General features: G+C 49.3%; 3 protein-coding genes across 3 annotated transcripts; 2 read left to right on the forward strand and 1 right to left on the reverse strand.

Moving 5' to 3' along the window:
• Window positions 1-375: 375 nt before the first annotated feature.
• On the forward strand, window positions 376-10,065 carry INPP5E (inositol polyphosphate-5-phosphatase E). Its single transcript, XM_059486267.1, has 11 exons — window positions 376-485; window positions 1,178-2,227; window positions 3,952-4,075; window positions 4,270-4,367; window positions 4,896-5,020; window positions 5,122-5,241; window positions 5,615-5,722; window positions 6,458-6,619; window positions 7,104-7,219; window positions 7,564-7,700; window positions 8,705-10,065. Exons 2-11 carry the CDS (start codon window positions 1,389-1,391, stop codon window positions 8,835-8,837), a joined length of 1,962 nt encoding a protein of 653 aa, XP_059342250.1. The 5' UTR covers window positions 376-485; window positions 1,178-1,388; the 3' UTR covers window positions 8,838-10,065.
• Window positions 10,066-10,256: 191 nt separating this feature from the next.
• PMPCA (peptidase, mitochondrial processing subunit alpha) lies at window positions 10,257-16,140 on the reverse strand. Its single transcript, XM_059486268.1, has 13 exons — window positions 16,087-16,140; window positions 15,699-15,901; window positions 15,508-15,587; window positions 15,158-15,240; window positions 14,770-14,864; window positions 14,524-14,624; window positions 13,916-14,179; window positions 13,618-13,710; window positions 13,235-13,353; window positions 12,712-12,802; window positions 12,532-12,594; window positions 12,015-12,159; window positions 10,257-11,734 (listed from the first exon to the last, which is right to left on the reverse strand). The coding sequence occupies exons 1-13, from the start codon at window positions 16,137-16,139 to the stop codon at window positions 11,565-11,567; spliced, it is 1,560 nt and encodes a 519-aa protein (XP_059342251.1). The 5' UTR covers window position 16,140; the 3' UTR covers window positions 10,257-11,564.
• Window positions 16,141-16,259: 119 nt separating this feature from the next.
• On the forward strand, window positions 16,260-19,109 carry ENTR1 (endosome associated trafficking regulator 1). Its single transcript, XM_059486527.1, has 7 exons — window positions 16,260-16,405; window positions 16,482-16,667; window positions 17,102-17,175; window positions 17,295-17,406; window positions 17,907-17,969; window positions 18,548-18,675; window positions 18,947-19,109. Exons 1-7 carry the CDS (start codon window positions 16,277-16,279, stop codon window positions 19,038-19,040), a joined length of 786 nt encoding a protein of 261 aa, XP_059342510.1. The 5' UTR covers window positions 16,260-16,276; the 3' UTR covers window positions 19,041-19,109.
• The last annotated feature ends 465 nt before the right edge of the window (window positions 19,110-19,574 follow it).

Consider the following 19,574-nt stretch of genomic DNA (forward strand, 5'->3'; position numbering starts at 1 on the left):
GTGAAGAGGCTGTGGCACAGTTGCTGAGGGAAGCTGTGGCTGTCCCATCCCTGGAAGTGTCCAGGAGGGTCAGGCTGAACAGGGCTCGGAGCCTATGGAAGGTGTCTGTATCCATGGCAGAGGCTGCAAACTGAGTGATCCTCAATGTCCCTTACCACCCCCGGTGATCAGTGTTTGTACTGAAACGTGCAAAATTGAAGCTTTAGGCAGCTTTGAAATTTCTTCCAGTGTACCACATTTATTTTTAAGCTGCTTTTTAAACGCCTCCTCCCTCCCGTGTCGCGACAGCCTCGACTCCCCGCGGGCGCTGCCGGGCGCTCCTCCGGCCGCCGGGGGGCGCTGCGGGCGGGGCGGGCCCGGCGCTACCCGCGTTGCCACGGCCGGGCCGGGGCGGCCGCCGCGGGACCGACACCGACACCGGCGCCGAAACGGGCACCGGCAGCGACGCTGCGACCACGCATACCGGCGGGGAGCCTGAGGAACCGGTAAGGCCCGGCCTGCAGCGGCGGGGAAGGGGCGGCCCCGGCGGGCGGGGGGCGCGGCCGTTGTGAGGGTGAGGGCCGGGGCCGTGGCCCTCCCGCCCGGCCGGCCGGGGGATGCGGGCGGCGGCCCCTCGGTGCCAAACCGCAGCTCGGGGCTGCGGTCACCGCGTGTTGCCCTCCCGGGGCCGGGGGAGGCTGGTCAGCGGGAGCCGCAGAATGACGAGGGGCTTCCCCCGTGGAGAAATGTGCTCAGAGCCCAGTCCCGTACCCCAAAGTCACCCCCGGGGCATTTTCTTGTAGAGCGGGGTTGGTGCAAGGCAGGGAAAGGCGGCGGCGATTTCCCCGTGCCTGTGGGATCGCTGGAAATTTCCTGGCCTCGGGCTGCGGGCTGGTCGTGCTGGTGACGCCTGTGTACAGCAAGGACAACGAGCTGTGGTTTCTGTGCAGCTTAAATTCCCTCCCGTGCTAACAGAGCACGCTGCCTTTCCTTAAAGTAGGATGTACACAGCCGTACAGGAGGTCTCTACTCTGCTTTTGGGGTAAAAACCGGGAAAGAACAGTGATTTTCTAACAAGGTCACGTTAAGGTGCGAGTTGTGCTAGAGGGAGGTGCTGTAAGGAGATGCTTTCTGATCGGGGAGTAATTTGCAGCTCAATAACTTTTCATTCTTTCATCTTTCTCCTGGGGGAATCCAGGTACCCCACGTCTTGGAATTTTGCAGACAATGCCTCTGCCTGCACATTCACCTGCCCTTCATTCCCAGCTAAAGGCTGAGCTATCTGCCATTCCCATGCCTTGCTGGCTGAGTAAAGCCCTGTGAAACCCACAGGGTGATAAAGGGAAGGAAACTATGCTTTGAGGAACTTTCCATCTGGAGCAGCATCCACAGCTGGTACCTGGGGCACAATGAGTACCCCAAATGGGTTTCCGCAGCACTCAAGGGTGTGTCTTACCCGGAGCATGGAGGGTGGAGCGGTACAAGACCTGCAGGCAAAAAAAGCTGGAAAAGCGGCCAGAAAGGAGGCTGGGGGTGATGGGGCACCTCCGAAACTAGGCACGCCCATAAGTGAGACCTTTAAACTGCCAGAAGACCTCAAAGCTAATATCAAAATTAAATCGATCACTCCAAGGCCCCCTCGGAAGCCCCGGCTGGAACGTGCTGCATCCCTGGATGAGAAGAGCTGGAGGAAGTGGAGACGCTTTAGGACAAGCCAGGAAAGTCTGACCGATCCCAACGAGACGAGCTCCTCGAACGGCTCCCTGCAGGAAGCGTCGCCCAGCCCTCCCAGCAGGGGCAGGGCCAGCCCCTGCAATCCCTGCGGCCAGCAGGAATCCTTGCACAGCTCACCAGACGCCTTGGAAGCCAGCCCCGGGGGCAAGAGCAGGGGAGGCGCCTCGGACCTGGGCAAACGCGCCTCCGAGATCTCCAGTGCCTTTGGGGGGCTCCTGCGGGGCAAGGGGTTCGCGGCGGGCAAACCCCGGCTCTCCCAAATCATGCCGGCCCGCCCCCTGCCCCCCATGGAGCTCAACGTGGCCTCGCACTCGCTGAGGACGGCTAATAGGATCGACTCGGATTGCCTGGATTACCGGCATTATTCTCAGCACAAGTTCGGCAGGGTGAGCAGCAGCCTCAGCGACTCCCGGCTGCAGGGCAATGGGACTCTCTGTGACAGCTGCTCCACGGACTCCATGAAATCCACCTTCAGCGTGCTCGCCCCCATCCGAGCCAAGGATGTGCGCAGCAGGTAGGGCTCCCCCACGTTCCTCCTGCTTTTGGGGTGGCAGCAGGGAGGAGAATCCCTCTGGACAGGGAGCTTGTGAGCTCAAAAGCCACTCTGTGTTATTTAACCTGCTGTGGAGAGAGCTGGAAAATGAAGAGATCAGTAAAAATGCTCTTTTGTTTGCTGCTTTTAGCTGAGTATTTTCATAAATACATATGAGTATTTTCATAGATTTTATATAAATATATGTGAATATATAAATATACTTAAATATATAAAAATAAAACTATAAATATTTATATATCATTATCATATATATATAATATAATATTCTAATAAATATATAAATATAATATATATTTATATTATATAAAATATATTTTAAATAATTTATTTTATATAAACATATATTTAATATTATAGATAAATATATACTTATTATATGTTTGTATATTTATTCTCCTAAATGTATATGGATCTGGTTTGCTGTCAGTTTGCTTGTAATATTAACATAATCTGGTTTGAGAATTAAGAAGTGGTGGCTGTGCATTCCAGCAGTCAGGAAAACTGTTTTTCAGAAAAATCTAAAAGTACATTGGCTTGGACCAAAATGATAAATAACAGAAAAAAATAGCACAAGATATTTTAAACTGAGATTGTCATGCAGTATTATCACAGTCCTGTGAGATGCTGAGCAGAGGTTGCACTTGTTTGGTTTCTGGCAGGAACAAATTTATGTGCTGGGAACTACTCCAGTATCCCACAGGAGCTCCTCTGCAGGAGGGAAAAACCCAATCATTGATCAGAGCGTGGGAGTCTGTAGTAGAGGGGAAAAAATTCTGAGATAAATTAAAGTGTTACTAGCTGGTAAAAAAGGCCCAAAGATAGATTGTTACTTGTTTGCCATGAGGGTTTTCTTTCCCATTCCTCCTTAAAGCACCTGGAGCCAGCTGGGTTGCCCAGAACTCCCTGACATTATTCTCTCACCATTATTTGCAGAGCTTAAGCAAGGTTAAAAATGCTTATTCAACATGCAGTCCCTGTGCCAGCATCCCTCACCTCTGTCCTTCAGAGAGGCAGGTGCTGTGGATGCATCTGTCCTTCCCAAAGGGGATATTTTGGGACCTCAGGCTCAATAAATTATTTTCTGGAAGCTGATTTGATGAGCTGAATTGAAGGATGTGAGTTTGAGGTTTTGGTTAAGAGAAACTTGATGCCAGAACACTGGGAATGGTGGAGCTGTTTTTATGTTTGAAGTAAACTGAGCTGCTTCAGGGTACTCTAATTTAATGGAATCACAGAATGGTTTGGGTGGAAGGGACCTCAAAGCTCATCCAGTGCCACCCCTGCCATGGCAGGGACACCTTCCACTGTCCCAGGGTGCTCCAAGCCCTGTCCAGCCTGGCCTTGGACATTTCCAGGGGTCCAGGGGCAGCCACAGCTGCTCTGGGCACCCTGAGGTTGTCAAACCAATTTCTTTGTTCTGTGTCTGGATGAGTTTAGTGGGGCTGAAGACTTTGGATGGCTTCAGCCTTCTCATCACACACCATGAGCAGCATCAGCCTCACCATCACCCTCATGTCCTGGCTTTGGAAGGAACTTCACACAAGTAGAACATTTTATAAATATTAAATTCATTCTTCTTAAAGTTATATTCTTGATAACATCAAGATTCAAACATTCCACATCAATATCCCAGCTGCCCTGCCCTTTCCTTAGATGCTCATTTTTGGGTCTTCTGTCCACAGGAGCTATTTGGAAGGCAGCCTTCTGGCAAGTGGTGCCTTAATGGGAGCAGAAGAACTCAGCAGATATTTCCCTAACCGGAGTATGGGAATCTTTGTGGCCACCTGGAACATGCAGGGCCAGAAGGTAAATGAACAGGTCCTTTAGCAGTAAAGTTACTCCAGCTCTACTGAGAGGACTGGGGTGATGTTTTTCTGTTCAGGAATATGTTCCTTGTCAATCATCTTTGTCAAATTACAAGGTACTTTTCTAGTAAATCTTTGCATAACTAATACTGATTTTCTTTTCTTTCTTTTTATTTTAAATTTCTTGTGTAATAGGAACTTCCAGTGAATCTGGATGACTTCTTATTGCCAACAGATCCAGACTTTGCCCAGGACATGTATGTCATTGGGGTTCAAGAAGGCTGTCCAGACAGGTAGCAAAAACAATGTAATGAACCATCTTCTTTTATTGTTAACTAATCATTTTGCTTTGATAATGACTAGAAATAGTCTCTGTTGTATTCCTAATATTTTCAGTAATCAATTTATTTAACAAGACTGAATTCTATTGCATGAGCACCAGTGGAAATGGGATTTGGAGGAGATCTGTAAATCATAAAATCCCAGAAGGGTTTGGGTTGGAAGGGACATTAAAGCCCATCCAGTGCCAGCCCCTGCCATGGGCAGGGACACTTTCCACTAGACCAGGGTGCTCCAAGCCCTGTCCAGCCTGGTCCTGGACACACCCAGGGATGGAGTAACTTCTCTGTGCATACAGAATTTCATCCTGATGGCAGAGCGGTGCCGCTTTCTGTGGCACCTCAGTTGAGTGCAGGGAGGTTTAGCTCGTGCCTTGATGCTGTGTGTGAGAGGGGTTGCTGTGTGATCACCAGGCTGACCTGCTCTCCTGGCTGTTGTGTCCTGTGCTGGCTGTGTGGTGCAGCTGTAGTTCTGTCCTGCAGGAGGGAGTGGGAGATCCGGCTGCAGGAGACGCTGGGCCCGCACTACGTCCTGCTGCACTCGGCCGCGCACGGCGTGCTCTACATGTCCGTCTTCATCCGCAGGGACCTCATCTGGTTCTGCTCGGGTGTGTGTGCCAGCCTGTGCCCTGCCCTTTCTCCCTCTCCTAACCTCCCTGCTCACTGTCAGAAGTGTTTCAGTAACACCATCTTCTTTTCCTCCTTGCAGAAGTGGAGTATGCCACGGTGACAACTCGAATCGTGTCTCAGATCAAAACCAAGGGGGCTCTGGGAATCAGCTTCACCTTTTTTGGGACCTCCTTTCTCTTCATCACCTCCCACTTCACATGTGAGACATTTGCAATCTTGCTACAAGTGTCCTGGTTGAGGGAGGAGGGGAGGGAGCTGTACAGAGGTGAAAAAGCAGCTCAGGCTGGAGCCAAAGCTCAGGATTGCTAAGCTGAGAAGGATAAGGGAGGAGGTTTGTTTGGTAACAAACTTACAAAAGAACTGTGTTTATGGAAACAGAAATGAACTCTGCACCATTGTGTCCCCTTTCCCACAATTTCTGCCATCATTATTCAGTGCAGACACTCCCAGAGTGTCACATATGTTATATGTGGAAAATGTCTGATGCCCTTTGGAAGCTCCTGGTATAACCAGAAATTATCATTGAATGAAAATTATTCACTGTTGGCAGTAATGGGGTTTCTGTCTTGCAGCTGGGGACAGTAAAGTGAATGAGAGGAAACTGGACTACAATAAAACCATTCAAGCCCTTACACTTCCCAAGAATGTTCCAGACACAAATCCATATCGATCCAGCTCCAGTAAGTGTGAAACCATGAGCAGGGGGGAGCCCAGCTCAGCAGAGTCTGGGCATTGTCTCTCAGTCTGCACTGGGAAAGAGAAAAGAAGAGTGATCATTTGAGACTGTGTGAAAAGAAACTACAGGTCTTTTTGTCTGAGGATGGTTATTACTCCCATTATTTTTTTTCTTGAAATTGGGAATTTGAGAAAAACATTGAAATTGAAGAGAGAAAATTCAAAAGGGAATTTTTACATAATGTATTTTTTTAGCAATTCTTTTGGTTTAATTATTATTAATATTACGGATATGTTTTCACTTTCCAGAACAATTAGGAATTATTTTATTTCAAATTTAAGAGAATAAAGCTTATGTCACTTTGCATGTACACAGGTCAGAGCATTGTCTGCCAAAGTCCATTATTGTTTCCTAGTACTGTGCTGACAACTTGATACCTAGATAGATAATTAGGTCCTTCTACTAGGAAATTTAATATGCTCTTTATCTGCAGTGTAGCATTAGCTTTTTGTGTTCCCTCTGGTGTTAGGTTCTATAGATAGTTTGGTCCCTTTTCAGCTTTTTCTATGTTTTTTAACATTTCTGTTCTGTTTTCTCTTGAGTTGTTAATTCCCATATTCAGTGGTGATCACAGGTAGAAAACATACTCACTATCACATCTCCAGGTAGTGAAAAGAAATAATTTCTTCCTCAAACACATTCAGCAGCATCCCTTGAACCCTGTGCTGTGAATTTGCAGGTGATGTCACAACTCGGTTCGATGAAGTTTTCTGGTTTGGGGACTTCAACTTCCGACTCAACAAGGATCGGGAGACGGTGGATTCCATCCTGAACCAGAACCCCAACACAGACGTGTCCAAGCTCCTGGTGTATGATCAGCTGACCAGCGAGATGAGTCGGGGTAAGGGACAGCAGCTGTTATCTCCCTCCTCTCCAGAAACAAAGATATCTGCACACAGGAGTAATGGCAGCCCAGTCCCCAATTCCTGGAGACTTTTTTTGCAGTGGCAGTGTGTCAAGGGACCTGTTGCTGTAGCAGTTTGTTCTGTTTAATGTAACCTCCCAAGCCATTTGCTGCTGTTTCATCTGACTCCTCCATAACCTGGGCATCTTTTTGTCCCAGTGTCCAGGGAATTTAGATTTGAACAGCATTTGCAAAGCAGCACGAGCTTTCAGTGGAAGGGGAATTCTTTGTTCAATTGACCACTGACTAAACAGCCACTGGCTATTTTTTATCCTCTCCATGTCAGGACTGGAGCTTGCTCCCTTGAGCCCAAGCCCAGGTTTTTCTGGGATGTATCTGGTTGTTGTTTCTAGCCAGCATTAGTAGACACAGTTCTAAGGAGGGAGGAATTTGTTCATGCCATTCTCCTCTTCCCTTACAGGGTCTATTTTCAAAGGATTCCAAGAGGCTGATATCCATTTCCGTCCTTCCTACAAGTTTGACATAGGAAAGGACAGCTATGACACCACCTCCAAGCAAAGGACTCCCTCTTACACGGTAAGGGATTATTTCAGGAGTCAAAGGGGATCCAATTGTGCTGAGATTTGTTGCTTAAGGGCAGCTGGGACTTGTGGAAGAAAGGATTGTAGAATCTACGAGCACAGGGAGATTTTGGCACAGGCTGTTAACCTTATTTTCCCTGTCTGAGTGGGTTCTCCCCTGTGCTCAGAGCTGGCACAGAACTGTTGGGATCAGGCAATGAATGGATCCCCATCCAAGGCCACGTTAATTTAACCAAGTGGAGGGTGATGAGTGAATGGATTTGTCTCTTGTGCAGCAGTGCTGCTCTCCAGGGTGGGTGATGTGCAGTCACCCTCCCTGTCCCCTCTGCCCGCCTCCAGGACCGGGTCGTGTTCCGCAGCCGCTACAAGGACGACATCCAGGCTGTCAAATACTCCTCTTGTCCTGTCATCAAAACCTCAGACCACCGACCTGTGTTTGCTTTGTTTCGTGTCAAAGTGAGGCCTGGCAGAGACAAGTGAGTACCTCCTGCAGCTCCCCATGCCTGATTGCTCCAGTGACCCTGAGGAGATCCTCCTGTGTCTATCCCTGCAGCCTGGTTGGGTTTTAGCCAGTACATGCTGGTGGCCAGAGCAGTAAGAGCTTAAACCTTGCCCTGACAGCTGAAATCCCTGCTGCCAGGTCTCTTAATCCTTCTGAGGGGGATAAACAGAGCCCACTGCAATTGAATGTAAATCTGTGTTTTATCTGAGATGCAGCTCTTTGTTTTCCCTATCAGCATGGGCAGCTTTCCTCTTCTCTTCCTCTTTCCCTGTTTAGGCTCAGTTCTGTTTTCCTTCCCCAGTGGTATCTGCAGTTCAGCACAGCTGGATGTCAGTGGAGTATTTTGAGATCCTCCAACTTCCTAATGTCCTATATAGGCTGTTGTAGGCTGTTGTATGAGTAGAACTCCTTAGGAAATTTCATTTGGAATGGTTCTTTTTTTTGTGAATAACACGGTCAGGGATTTCAAGACCTGAATATCTAAAAAAGTGATTTCACAAAGTATTTGATCAGCAGTGCAATTACAATGGGAATTTTTGTTTCTGGGTATTAAATACCCATTAAATAGCAGTGTGTGATGGGCTGCTCAAGTTTCCTTTCTAAAAGATACCAAGGTAAGAATTGTTGAGATGAACCACACCAGTGAGTACACCAAGTTAGCTGTAACCTGGTGTAGCTTTTCAAATGAGTGGGTTTTAATTCAGAATCATTAATAAAGTTCTCTATATATAAAAGCAGGTGAGTTCATGCTAAAATTTAAAGTACATTTCCCTTTTACAACCAGCATTTAAAGTATTGTGAAAAACCTTAACTTGTTGCTGTGGAAGAACAACACTTGTTTCTCCCACAGCAGTTGCTGAATGCCTTAAGAAAGTAAAAATCAGATTTGTGGCCTTTGTTGTATGAAGTAGTAGGGAAATGCTGGGCAAACAAGAACGTATTTCTGCCCTGACCTGCTGGCTTGTGTTCCTGTTGCAGCATCCCCCTGGCTGCAGGGCTGTTTGACAGAGATCTGTATTTAATTGGAATAAGGAGGCGGGCCACAAGGGAGCTTCTGAGACTCCGGGAGCAAAAGGACCAAAGATCCAGCAGCATATGTAGCATTTCTTGAGCTGAAAGCTCTGCAGTGCTTGTGGTAGAGGTGCCCCAAAAGAGGATTTCAGACCATGGCAAACTCTGTAGGGAATTGTCTGCATAAGCACCTCTGGCAGTTGCTGTGGCTTGTGAAGAATGTCTTAAACCTCATCCTGGATTCATTTGCATGAGCTAATCCATGTAGCTCAAGTGCTTCTGCCTAAGAAAAGGAGGAGTCAGTTCTTTAAGACATCCATCCCAACTGGTGTAATTGGTTTATTTTTAACCAGACTATCTTAGGAAGCCACTGGGTGCAGCCCCTTGGTTCCCCTCCATGCAGGGGCACAGCTGCTGGAACTGCATCACCCAGAGGGGCCCTAAGAGAAGCCTGCAGAAGAGTGAATTCTTCGTTTGTCTCTTTGGTTTGGTCAGGTTAACTTCCATCCAGTGTGGGGTTGGGTTTGCTCCTTCTCTGTAGCCAAGTGTTGGTATTGTGTGCAGGCAGTAACAGGGACCAGTTCATGGCAGTTGTGTGTGTGGATGGTGCTCCTGTGTTGGGCTTTTTGGGTCCTCTACAGCAAATTGTTTGTGAATGTACTCCTGTACATTGAAGTGTAGAAACATTGCCTTTCAATAATTGTTCTATAGGCCTTCTGTTACTAAGGGGGTAAATACCAAACTCTCAGGCCATATATTTGTCTGCTGAGACTGCTTGAAGCCATCCCTTCCTGAACTCACTTGTCCTGCCCAGGGCTGATAAAGCACTACCTGCCTTCAGCAGCAGGAGCTGGAATTTATCTGAGAACAGGCACTGTGTGATGCTTCACCAAAGTGATGCAAGTGAGTGCACCAGGGAGGTTTGCAGAGCAACTGCAGCCACTCAGCTCCACACAGCTCCATTACCTCCAATCACAGTCAATTCCTTTTGGCTTTATTTTTCCAGATCAGTAAACTGTGAATAACTTGCTATTTCTGAGGTAGTGTTGTCTTAAGGCTATATATACTACAAGGACCAGTATGGCACTGGTAAAATGTTAAGTACAGCTAATAATTAAGAACTCATGGGCACAGATGGGATCATTAATCACTTTGGGACCTAAAACATCATGCAAACACCTTGGAGGAAGTGCTGCTGACTATGCAACCTGTCCAAGACAGGCTCCTGTTCTGCGGTACATTTATGGCACTGACCTGTCTGTAGCCATCAGGTATTTGGATTTCCTTTCTTTTTAAAGGAATAAAAATAAATTAATGCAATACCTTAAGTGAGAACCAGCTTTTATTGTTGTCAGAACCAGAGTTCTTTGTGTGGTGTGTGTTTGGGTGACCTGGGCCATGTCTCCAGCTGGAGGGGTGGGACAGATTTCTCTGTAATTGTTTGCATTGAACAGAGCATGAACCACTGGCCAGCTCAGGAAACCCTTGGCAGATGAATTTCAGAACTCTTACTACTTGCTCAGTTGTTCAGAGGTCTCTTTATTTCCTCACAAACATACACAACAACTGAACAGGACTTGCACACTGTGGGCTCTGCAGGAAGCAATGCAACGTTGGAGTTGCATGAGGAAAGGATGGGGTAAAGCAGGTACCAGCAGCCTCACAGTGCTCTGCTCCCAGCTGCATTGCTCCTTAGCAAACACATCTAGCACTGAAGAGCTGCAGGGCAGCTGTCTTGTGTTTTTGAACCCATGTATTAAGGGGTTATATAAATCCAGTGTTTTTTCCCCTTTTGAGTCTCCATTTCTTTAGCATGTCACACATGTGGCACTTGGTTTCTGTGATGTGGTGTCAGTCAAGACTGTGTTCCTAAATGTTGTGATTTTGTTATCTTGACTTGCAGCTGAGCCACATCTCTGCTGTGAGACTGATTGTGTCTTCTTTTTGCAAGGCCTTAAGTCCATCTGGGTGACACTGAGGAAATGAGGCACGAGTTTAAGGTGCAGCAGCAGCAACTCCTTTAATAACTGTTTGTAAAGCAACTCTGGAGGAAAAGAACTTTTATTCTTTAGCACAGTTCATGTTCAAGTGAAAAACCTAAAGAATAGGATCAACCTCACTCTCAAGTAAGTGTCCATTATGTAGAGTACCTCTGCAGAGGAACTCCACAGAAAATTGGTTCTGTCATGGGGCTGCTTTCCTTGGAACTCTGGCAAGATGATGAAGTTATTCCCAGGTGGGCGATTCCTTGTCAGATGGTGAATGGATCTGTGATTTGTAACAAAATCTGGATTGCAGGAAACTTTCTGGCTAACTTCACAGGGACAGTAACTATTATTTTCCTAATTCAGTTTGACCAAGTCTTAGTTCACCTTGGTAACAGTTATAAATATTCTCTGAATTGAGACATGGAAGCCAAGCTGTTTAAGGTGCCACACATTCCTCAGGAAGGGCACAGTGGGGCCTCATGTGACAGCCCCACTTCCACTGCTGGGTGATGAAGAGGCAGTGACTGCTCAGAGATGTGCTTTCACTGTAGTGATGAACATTTTGGCTTGCTCTGTTCTCCCCAAAGCCAAGAGAAGGGTGTCAACACCCATCTTCCCTTGTAACCTACTCAGAGGGTCAGACTCCTCCTCCAGGGGCAGCGCTGGCTCCTTACTCGAGCTCTTCACACTCCAGTGCTCCAAAGCAGCTTTGCTCAGCTCCACGCTTGCACAGAATGCCTGGGAGCATTGGGGGCAGGGAGGGTGGTACAGCAACATGAGAATGAAAAAAAAAAAACATTAAAAAAGGAGGGATTTGAGGGCGGGCAGGAGGTGCTGCTCTATCGGAAGAGGCGGTAGAGCCGCGGGAGCCGCCCGTCCTTGCTGGAGAGCGCGGCCTGGATGTGCTCGTACGTGGGCAGGTCTGTCAGGTCACCCAGGGCAGCCACTGCTGGCTTCTTGTGCAGCATCTTAGTCACCACCCTCTTGATATCGTTGGGTTTCACCTGACCTGCAAGCAGAAGAAAGGCAGAGCTGTGACACTTCCATTGTGAACAGCACAAAGCAGCTTTGGGCCCACGCTCAGAAAACCAACTCTGTATCTTCTCTACCATGATTTGTTTTCCCTTCCTTCTGACCAAAATAAGCCCTGTGCTGTAATTGTGAAAGCAGTTAAGCTCAGTTTGAAATGTATTTCTGTAGTACTTTCAGAGGTAATTCATCAGTGCTACAAGAGTATTTTAACTGTACCCACAGTTCCCTTGAGGCAAGGCAAAGCATTGGCTACTCACTGATGAGGTCACAGAGCTCATGAGGTAGCTTCCTTGTGTTTGTTGCCAAAACCTGCCTCCCCACATCTTCAAAGATCACTGGCCGAGACTCCAGGTTCATCATGAGCATGGACTTGAGCTGTGTCTTTGCTCTTTCAAGTTCTACCTGTGAATGAGCAGGAAATTAAAAAAAAATAATAATTAATTGCTGCTCTGTAGTACAAGGTAACATAGAGGAGTTCTGCAGAAACCTCTCTCTTTGTGAATGCATTGCTAAAGTTGCTGTATTTTACAGAAATATATAACAAAATTATCTATAAAAATCCATTCTAGCACAGTCAATGCTATGCATTCACAGAATCCCAGACTGGTTTGGGTTGGAAGGGACCTTAAAGCCCATCCAGTGCCACCCCCTGCCATGGGCAGGGACACCTTCCACTGTCCCAGGGTGCTCCAAGCCCTGTCCAGCCTGGCCTTGGGCACTTCCAGGGATTATTTCAGCTCAAAGACCATCTGCAAACTCAAATGTGCTGCTGACCTCTCCCACTGCTCCTGCCATGAGGATGAATTCCCTGGTGATGATTTCCACCATCTCCCGAACCTGGGGAAAGCAGATGATGGAGAGAAGATCAGAACAATGCTCCTTGTGTCCACAGAACCCTGGGACTGATGTGGGTACTGGTTAAGGACTCCTGTCTCTGAGCACAGGACTCTGTACCTGTTTTGGATCTGCACTGGCGTGGATGCACAGCAGACCCGTGTCCTCATAGCTGTGGTGATAAGAGGTGGCATTGTACATCCAGTGGTGCCTGTGAGTATAAAACGCTATTTTAAAATTTAAAACCCACAATTTTCAATGTAAAAATTAAACATGGACGGTGAGCACCCTCCCAGTGCATTCTCAGGATTCTCAGCAGTGCAGTGAGAATTGTCAATCCCTGCCTCTGACGATTTATGCATGTGGCATCTACTCCCTTCTCTCCACTTGAATCCAGGAAAATACAGAGCCAATCCTGTTAATATTCCATGATTAAAGCACGGATAGGGCTAGCAGAAGAAAACACAACTCCTGGTCATTTCTGCCCTTTACTTTAACCCTCTCAAAATGCCAACTGACACGCCAGTCCCATGTTCCAAGCAGAATGAACTGATATAAAAAATCTTGGTGGGATTTGCTTTTTTCCATGTAAAACTGCTACAGGACTGTTCCTGGCACCCCTTAAGCAGCAAGACAAACCCACCTGTTGAGCACGTTGAGGTAGAGCCGGGTGAACATGCCCTTGCCAGGCCCTCCAGCTGAAAAAGAGCCACCACCTCCCATCATCATGTTCAGCACAGCAAAAGGAATGAAATCGTCCTCCTGCATTGCAACAACAAACCCAGGTCATGGCAGAGCTCTCGAGGGTCTGGAGTGAGTAAAGGGGAGGGAAAAACACAGCACAAGAGCAGTGGGAGGGGTAAAACCTTCAGCAAAGTGTTGTGGGAAATGCTGCTTGTTTTCATGTGCAGCAGCAAAAATGTCAGTATTTGTGGGGTGAGTCAGTGTTCCTGGGATTTTCCAAGGAACAGGTTTATGTACTGCAAGTATAGGGCATGCAAAAAGGGATTTTAGGTTAATACTTACTAAAAACGAGCAGCTTTCTAAGCCAATCATGATGTGGGTGAGCTCTGGGATGGGAGTAGGGCCCAGGCTCACATCTGACATGTCTTTTTCAACCTGTGGCAAGGGCAGACAGATCATTAACACCAATTTTCACAGCTCTTGTACCCAGTTTGATACATTCCCAATAATCACCACACCGACCCAATTTACAGCTGTCATGGCCAGCTTGGGGCTCATACTCATGAAATGTAACTTTAAAAAAGCAAAAGCCTGCAGAGAAATCAGCAAAGCCCAGCAAGCTGCCACCTGCAGCACGTACCTTGATGATGCCTCCGGTGTACTGAGCCACAGACCTGTCCACAGCCCTGCCCTGCCCCGGGCCCCACACGGGCTCCACGCCCAGCAGGTGTTTCCTGGCACACTCCACCAGGTGCTCGTGCTCAATGCCCACCCCAGCCAGCACCATCCTGTCTGGGGTGTAGTAGCTGCTCAGGTAGGAGTGCAGCACGGCACGGTCGATTTTGTCCGTGTTCTCCACGGGGCAGAACCTGTTCAGCCCCACTGTGTTGTCTCTGAAGGCTGCCTAAAAGGAAGCACACACATTAAAGTCACAAACACTTTTCTCTAAACCTCTTTTTGCTTTGGAATTAAGCCCACATCTGAGAGAGGAAAAGCTGAGAGTATTTCAACTCAGTAATATTTTGTCACCCACACCAACAAAGGGAAGTTACAAATAGAATTATTTTTCAGTTTGGGTTAGAATCTTCCACATGTGGAGAATGCTGGATTTCAAAGTGAAGGACGGCCAAATTCTCCTATCACAGAAATCAAATAACAGAAAATCTGGTTTTAGAACAGTCTAAAATAAACCCTGAAGCTGCTAAAATCCATGAGGAATGCAGCAGGGTGGAATTGCCAGTGTGTTACCGCGTGGATCATTTCTGTCAGCAGAGGCTCTGGGTCAGGTCTCATGTTCAGATCCTCCAGCTCAAACCTGATGGCCATTCGGGTCATCTCAATTTCTTCATCTGCAAGGAGACAAAGCAAGGCATGGCAACCCCTACAGGAAACCCCCAGCTGCTGCAAGTTCACTTCAGAGAGAATTCTGAGCTCTCAGGAGCAAGCCATGAGGTGGAAATGGGTATTTTGAGATAGAGGATTGTGCTGCCAGACCTGATAACCTGGGCTGCAGGGTTACATCAGCCAGCAAGTTGACCACGGTGTCCAGGCCCCTGGCATCAGCAGACACTGCATACATTATGGTGTCCCTGCAACACACAACAGGTTCTGCACTGAGACATCACCTCTGGGGCTATCAGTGTCATCTCAGCATCAGGAAATCACAGATGAAGCTGTTCTAATCATTAAATGCTTCTTAAATGAAAGAGATCTGAGTTTTATCATCCTTTCAGGCTCACTTTTGTAGCTTCCCAGCAGCCCAAACAAATGGATTTCTGCTGCCTGGGAACAAAAAGTGGCTTTTCTTGGCCCACACCAGGAAAAGAGATTCAAAGTGCTGTCAGTGCTACAACACCAGGTAAGAGCAGAAGGAGCAGCCCACCTCGATGCCTGGCAGTCACAAATGCCTCCATGCTTCTCCAAGGTGAGGAGAATTTCATCTTTGCTGCCAAACTGAGCAGTGGACTAAGGAAGAAGATACCAGTGTTATTAATTAGTAAAGCAATAACTGTTTATAACCCTTCAGAGTAACCCAGAGCATCTCTGACATTCTTTCAGTCCTAGAGTTTGATCACTATATGTCAGCCTTGGAGGTGAAACCACAAAGACTATTAAAATGTAATTACAGTCATGCTAATTAATAAGCAATTAGGATTCTGTGACTTTATCGATGCTGTCACCACTAGGAGCTAGAAGCTCTGTGCAGATTTGGGGAGCCAGGGCAGCACTCACAGAGAACGCCAGCTTCTCCAAGAAGTGCGAGATACCACTGAGATATTTCGCTTCGTGTCTGGATCCCGAGTTCACCAGAACTGCAGCAAAGAGAAGAACAAACCAGAGTGACTTTGACACCCGCACTCCTCACAACCGGGTGACCCCGGCTGCCCCCAGCCCCGCCGGTACTCACGGCCCCCGGTACTCACCGCCCACGGTGCAGAACTGCCCGAACTTGTTCTGGGAGGCGACGCGGAGCCCGTTCTCCAGCACCGTCACCCGCGTCTCGAAGCGCTCCCGGCTCTCGGCCGCCGCGAACACGGCCTTGGGCACGCCGGGCAGCGGGCACGTCAGCGACACGCTGGGGTAGGCGCCGCCGCCGCTGTAGCTCCGGCCGGCCGCCAGCCCGCACCTGCGGCACACCGGGCACACCGTCAGGGCTGCGGGCGCGCCGCTCCGCCGAGGCCGGTACCGAGCGCTGATCCCCTCCCAGAGCGGCTGCCGCCCGTCCCCCCGCTGTCCCAGCACTGTCCCCGCGCTGTCCCCGCGCTGTCCCCGGCTCCGTGCCCTCCCCGCGCGGTGCCGGGCCCCGCTCACCGCCGGGCCGGGCCGCAGGCGCCGCGCCGCAGCCACGCCATGGCCGCCGCCATCTTGCCGCCACCGGGAGCGTGGGGTCAGGGGGCGGGACCGCGGCAAGGGGGCGGGGCCGAGGGTGGGCGCGGCGGCGGAGCCCGCGCGCTCATTGGTCCGCTCCCAGTGGGAGGCCCCGCCCCGCCCTCAGGCGGCCATGGCGGCGCCGGCGCTGCCGGTGGCGGAGCCGCTGCCGGGGACCCCGGCCGAGCCCAACCCCTTCTCCTTCCGCGAGTTCGTCCGCTCCAAGGCCCGCGGCGGGGACGGCGCGGGCGCTGACACGCAGGTAAGGCCGTGCGCGGCAGCGCGGCCGGGATCCGCCCGGTCACGCCGCCCACCTCAGCCCGCTGTCCCCTCCGCAGGCGGCTTGGGCTGTGCCCCCGCTGCCCGCAGTGCCCGCAGAGTCGGGGGACGAGCAGGAGGACGAGGAGGAGGAGGAATGGAGCGAGAGCTACCGCCCGCTGGCCGTGGAGCAGGAACACCTGGGCAGCGCCGGAGCCGCGCCGGGGCCGGGCCGGGTTCCCCCCGGGCAGCCGAGCTACGAACAGGTGAGCGCCGCCCGACCCCGGTACCGCTCCGGGAGAGCGGCCCCGAGCCCGGCCTGGCACCGCCTGCCCCACCGAGAGCCGCTGGGGAACGGAATGAGCTCTGCAAATGCGCGCTCAGCAGGGCCAGGGCCGGCTCTTTCCCTGTCCTGCTGCCCCGCACATGACCCGGGGGATTTCCTCGTGCTCCTGCCCCTCGGGGCCGTGGTCATTTAGGATCGGGACATTAATTAGTCACATTTACACTGTGGTTCAGTGCCACGTTCCTGTGCCCCGCAGTGGTTTCCTGATGGGTAAACTGAAGGTAAAATTCAGCTTGAATGTATTAGAAAGCACAGGGATTTCCAGTATTAAAGCTGAACATTCTGCTATTGATCTTGGATTGTTTTGTTGTGAAAATGCACCTCAGTCCTAATAAGATTTTTTTTTTTTTTTAGCTAAAAGAAGAGAATGCTTTCTTGAGAAGCAAGATCAAGAAGCTTCAGATTCTGTCTGAAACTCAAGCAGACAAGTATGTGAGAAGAAATAATTTTCCACAAAACCATGAGATTCTTGATCCCTTCCCAGAATTTCCCTCCTCAAGTATTTAATGATACAAGTGCTTACTGTGCCACCTCTTATTTTTTTAAGGATGAGGAAGCTTGAGAAGAAGCTAGAGGAAAACAAAATCAAAGAAGAGAAGGAAGCACAGGATTTGGAAGCAATGGTGCAGCACGTGGAGCAGAATCTGCAGCTGATGACTGTAAGTGTTGGCTTCAGGCTGAGCTCAGAAGTCAGGAAGAAATTCTGCCCTGTGAGGGTGGGGAGGTTCTGCAGATCCCAGAAAGGAGCAGTGAGGAGGGAGCTGTTCCTACATCCTAAAACATTCAGAACACAGTGTGGTGTAACACAAACCTATCCCGCCAAGTTCTGTGCTGGAATCACTCATTCCCCTGTGGCTCAAGCTGCCAGGGTTACTATTATTATTATTATTATTATTATTATTATTATTATTATTATTATTATTATTATTATTAATGATATATCTTTACTGTTATTTAATATTAATTTTAATAATAAATTTGATCATTATTATTATTATTATTAGCATAATCATATAATAATTTATTATATATAACAGCATTATATTTTATTATATATAATAATATACAATAGTATTAGGGCATTATTATTATTATTACTATTATTATTGTTGTTGTTGTTGTTGTTGTTGTTATTTCAATAATCTCTGTTCTGTTGCAGAAAAGGGCTGCCAAGGCTGAGAACAGTGCTGCCAAACTGAGGCAGGAGAATGCACAGCTGCAGGTACACAGCAGCACTGCTGGGGCTGCAGGGACACCTCTCAGAGCTGAGCCAGTGCAAAGGATTTTGCAGGCTCTGAGGAAAATGCTGGGTGTGTTTTTAGGCTTGGGAGTTGTGTCCTGGCAGGGGCTGGGAGGGCCTGGATGGTGCAGTGGTGAGGAGCAATGGCCAGAAACTGAAATGAGGAAGAATTTCCTTCCATGGAGGGTGGCAGAGCCCTAGAGCAAACTGCCCAGGGAATTTGGGGAGTCTCCTTCTCTGGAGACATCCAAACCCACCTGGAAATGTTCCTGCCACCTGCTCCAGGTGACACTGCCTTGGCAGGGCTAGAGCTGGACACATCCAGAGCTCTTTCCAACCCTGATGATTCTGGGCAGACACTCCCTGCAGGCAGCTGGCGCTGGACTCCAGCCCTGTTTATTGCATTGTTTATTGCATTGTTTATTGCATTATTTATTGTATTCCCTCATGTCAGTCAATGATTACATCCCAGCCCATCAGCTGCTGTGGGAATGCACCATTAGCTGCAGAGTATCTGCCGCGGTTCCGGGCTTGTTCCTCACGGATTCTGCCTCACGCAGGCGGAGCTGAGCAATTCCCGGCTGGAGCAGGAGGAGCTGCGGGCAGGGTTGGCCGCGGCCAAGCAGAACGCGGAGGCGGCGCTGCAGCAGCTGCTGCGGGTGACAGCCAGCTCCAGGGCATCCATCAGGTCAGCTGCGCTGGGACAGCCCCACCGACACACAGATAAGCCTCCTCAGGGGTTTTTTGGGTTCAAATTCAGGGGTTTGTGTTCTGTGCCGCAGGAGCTGCTCTGTGTTCTTACCCACGATGTGTTTCCTCCAAGTGTAAACTTAAGTGGGAAGTGGGAGTTTCCAGTCCTGATAAAATGCTGCCTGATAAATCACAGAATGTGGGGAAACTCCCCCAAAGCTGCCTGGCTGCCTGTCCCCCACATGTAACCCTGCATCTCTCCCCCTCAGGCAGCTGCTGTCTGGAGCAGAATCCCTGCAGCTCGTGGCTGATCTCCTGAAATCCATAGACAGAATCTCGGAGGTGTCAGAGGATGGACACTGAGTGACTCACACAGCACGGAGAACTTTGTTTTCATACGGAAACCATTACTAAAAAATGATTTTTTTAATACTTGGCCTCATTTTGATGTGTCAAACTGCAGACCTGGCATCTCCATCCCCTCTTAAGAGATCCCTGAACCGGGAAGGGAGCAGCTCCCGCAAATCCTCGGGCGGCTTTGGCTGCGGCTCTCGCTGCCCTTCGGTGCTCGGAGGGCGAAAGCCCGGTGTCCGGTGCCATTGATGGCCGTGTCCCGGTGCTATTGAAGGCTGTGTAGCGGTGTCCCTGTGCTATTGAAGACCATGTCCCGGTACCGCTGAAGGCCGTGTCCCGGTACCATTGAAGGCCGTGCCGCAGTGTCCCGGTGTCATTAAAGGCCGTGTCTCGGTGCCATTGAAGGCCGTGCCGCGGTGTCCCGGTGTCATTAAAGGCCATGTCCCGGTACCATTAAAGGCCGTGCCATTGATGGCCATGTCCCGGTACCATTAAAGGCCGTGTCCCGGTGTTATTAAAGGCCGTGCCGCGGTGTCCCGGTGC

This window comes from Ammospiza nelsoni, chromosome 20 (genome assembly GCF_027579445.1).
Source record: "Ammospiza nelsoni isolate bAmmNel1 chromosome 20, bAmmNel1.pri, whole genome shotgun sequence".
In the NCBI taxonomy this organism is placed as follows: domain Eukaryota; kingdom Metazoa; phylum Chordata; class Aves; order Passeriformes; family Passerellidae; genus Ammospiza; species Ammospiza nelsoni.